General features: G+C 46.8%; 1 protein-coding gene across 1 annotated transcript; it reads right to left on the minus strand.

Moving 5' to 3' along the window:
• Positions 1 to 425: 425 nt before the first annotated feature.
• Positions 426 to 3632, minus strand: NDUFB8 (NADH dehydrogenase (ubiquinone) 1 beta subcomplex, 8, 19kDa; the record flags this gene model as incomplete). Its single annotated transcript, XM_008947914.1, has 4 exons — positions 426 to 518; positions 1213 to 1368; positions 2902 to 3001; positions 3490 to 3632. Coding segments are annotated over 4 exons (492 nt in total), but the record flags the coding sequence as incomplete, so codon positions are not given.
• Positions 3633 to 3658: the final 26 nt, after the last annotated feature.

Raw genomic sequence — 3658 nt, forward strand, 5'->3', positions numbered from 1 at the left:
CTGGTTCTGTCTGTTGTTTCACATTACATGACAACACTCTAGTTCAACTCCAAGCAGCGCCTGCAGTAAGCCACTTGGTAACAGGCAGTACTGCCTACATAAAGAGGCTCAGCTAAGGAATGTTTGTGCACGAGGTACGTAAACAAGCAGCAGCCCTAGGACTGCACTCAGAACTTGGCCCCACAGATTCCTGCCCATTTAGAGAAATGGCAAAGGTCAGTCCATTTCATTGGTCACCACTCGGCGTTCTCTCAAATAAACAGAAGACAAGCAGTAGTAGACATGGTAGGTATCATTGATGTATTTCACTGCAGTTAGTGGTTGAACGTTGAAGAACAAGCTCTAACATATGCCACAGTGAACACTACAGAAGGTGCCATCCCCAGCAGAGCTGACACAGCAGAAACGTAGCACTTCAACAATTTTCAGATTTCATAGTACGTCACCACTGGTGGCTCTTTATTGGGGTCTCCTCCTCTCTCCAGATACAGGTCATTGAAGGGATATTGCTTCGGTCCCTGCAAGGAGAGATAAAGAATGGCAAATTCACCACCTTCACCAAGAAAATTGAGTGGCAAGGGGAAAACGACTCATCCCATCCCACACCCACCCAAATCAAGGCTTGCCATTTATGACTTAGATTTCTACTTCTTGAATGCTTCAGCAGGAATATTAAATTACAAAAAAAGTAAATTCAGAGTTAAGAGTTTTTTTGTGTAAACCCATGTCCTTTAACAGAAACATGCAGATGGTCTTGCATTTAACCTTAACAAACAGTTCATCTTGCTGCATGAGGGTGATATATTGCAAAAGCTGTGCATTCAGATGTGTTTTTCAGAAATATGTTCAAAATGATCCAGATCATGAGATGTAACTGAAAACACAGGGCAAGAGAGAAATAAAGCATCTGCCTTGAGCAGAAGCACACAGAGAAGGAGAACACCTTGACTGAAGAAGGGAAACTGTAAGAAGTGTAGCTTAAAGTTCTCTCCCTGTGCACAGGAACTGCTCACTGTCCAACAGCACTTGTGAGCTGAGCCAAGCCACCCAACAGAGCACCTCATGCTTGATGAGGCCACAGGACATCCCCTGCCAGCCTCAGGGGTTTACATTCATACTCATCACCCTGCTTCAGCAAAACCGCGCTTCTGGGCACTGGCAGTGACTCCAAAACCAGCTACTTTCCTCCCTTTACCCAAGGGCATCACTCACCACAGGCCTGTAAGATGGAAAGTAGTGTCCAACACAAAACATGGTCAGCATGGTACCCAAAAAGATAAGGAAGTGTTTGCGCATGGTGTGCCAGGGAACTGGAGTGGGGGAGGTATCAACACGGTTCCGAATATACATGTCGAAGTCCCAGTGCATCTAAAGAACAAAAAGAAGACAGCTGCACATTTACTGCAAGTAAAGCACATAAAGAAGTACTTTACAGCATTCCCCAAACTGCCAGAAGCTGTCTCATCCCCACCTTGAAAGCGCAGATAAAGCCATAGAGCAGATAAGCAATTTACCTCCAGTCAGAGCAAGTTGTCACTTACAGTACAAATCAGAACTCCAAATTCCATCCCATGCTTACAACAGGCAACTTGCTTAACTATAGGACAGCAGCAGCTAGTATTTATGTGCATCATCACTCCACCTCAGCTTTGTGGCCAGCACTGTTGGAAGGCACAGCATACATCAGCACTCTCATTCAGGGCAGTGCAGCCACGGCCCCAAGCAGGGGCAGCCATGTGGTGTCAAAGCAAGCGGCCATCACCTGCCACCTGCAAGCTGGTTCCTCCAAAGGGGCAGAGCTCCTGCCACTCTTACTCCCTGACAAGAGCTGGGCTGGTGGCAAGGACAATTGAATTCTTCCTAATTGAAGCAGAAGGGTATTTAGGCTTCTGCCTTGAAGTATACATTGGGAAGTCCCAAGCACGTTCCCAACCCTGTTGTCTCCTTTCGCATTAGTGAAAGCAGAGAACTCATTAATTTGCAGCTCTGGCTGCCCAGCCTTCCTTTCCCTTCTGCACACAGAGCCATTCACTATCAAACCCCCAGAGCCAGACTGAGCAGGGATCAGCTGCCTCAACAGAGGCGTCTGCTGACACCTGGGATGCACCAGGATGTGTCACCTGGCCCCCACTGCCAGCCCCACGTGGAGAGCTACCTACACAAGCCTGCCTCTACCAACCACAACAGAATCACCCCAGGTTTTTTTCATGTGCTTCTACAGGTGCTGGAAACTTGCTTTTGCATGTTCATACTATGATATTATACACATGCTTATATAATTTCTACTTTCATTAGCAAGCTAAAGTCAATTACTAAATTGGGCAATCCCAGTTAGATTGCAGTCTTTCACAGAAGGACGATGGGCTAACTCAAAAATTACTCCTGACAAGGATTTTGAGGCACTTAGATTTATTCTGAAAGTTAACAAAGGTGCTCTATTCATCCATTTCTCTTAAGGACAGCTTACAAACCTTCTTCAAAGGAAACATCTCCTTATTTGTACACTATTCAAAAAACAATTTCTGCAGTACTAAAGCAGCATTAACTGCTTCCACTGTACTGAAAGGACTCTACCCAAATGATCTCTTCTTTGCTAAATGGTTCTGAACTAAGTTCTCATACCGAGTCAGATGAGGGAAAGAAAATGGATGAGGCTGTCCCTCCTCATATGTAGTAAGATTTTATCATTCCTCAGCACTTTCCAACTATTCACCCCGATGGCCACAGCCCAAGTTTCCCACCAGCTGACTGTTCCTGCTTGCAAAGGCAACACAGACCTACCTGCACCTGGGGATGCACTGACACAAGCCATTGAACAGAAAGCACTAACAAGACCTGCACGTTGCTGCTTAACAACAGTAGCATGGTAACCATAAGGTCAAGTGCTGCTAGCATTCCTACCGGCTCCCCCCAGTTATGCCTCATGTCCTGCTGGTCCCACTGGTACCAAGGGTCTCTCTCATGAAGGGACTTATCAGGAAGTTTGGGATAATCACCAAACCTGTGGGAAACAGACAAAACCCAAACATACAAGAAATCTGTATTAATTTAGATCTGTTTTGTAGGAGGCACTATGGGAGCGTCCTATGGAAACGAAAGGCTTAAACATCACTTTGATTGTACAGTTTCTATCTATTTTAACAATGCATACAATTAGCACAACAATTGTTGCCTTGCTACTAGTTATTGCAATACATTGCATTCCTTCGAGTGGCCTTTTGGGGCTATACGAGCTGGAAGAAAATGCAAGCTTAATTGAAATACACAACGCTAGTTGTCCTCCATTTCATATGTGTCAGAGCACTCCCCAACATGTAAACATCTCCCCAAGTCTTTGCTCCAGAAATGGCTTTCGGTTGATCCCTCTCAGCCTCGCATTACAACAGCATATGACGTCTCCCATGCAGTGCTTCGTTCACACAGGCGTTCAACTCGTTCCATCTGCTCCCCTTTTAAAACACCGACGCGCGCCTCCAAAGCTCGAAGCGCCCCCCGAAGCCATCGTCGGGGTAGGGCTCGTAGTCCTCCACCCGCATGTTGTACTTCTTGGCGGCGGCTGCGCGCTCCTCCGCCGTCCGGGGGTACGGCCCGGGCATCAGATCCTTCGACAACTCCGAGGCTGTCGGCAGAGCGACCGGGCAGGGTGAGCGCAGGGTGG

Source organism: Merops nubicus, unplaced genomic scaffold (genome assembly GCF_000691845.1).
Source record: "Merops nubicus isolate BGI_N331 unplaced genomic scaffold, ASM69184v1 scaffold42339, whole genome shotgun sequence".
NCBI lineage: Eukaryota > Metazoa > Chordata > Aves > Coraciiformes > Meropidae > Merops > Merops nubicus.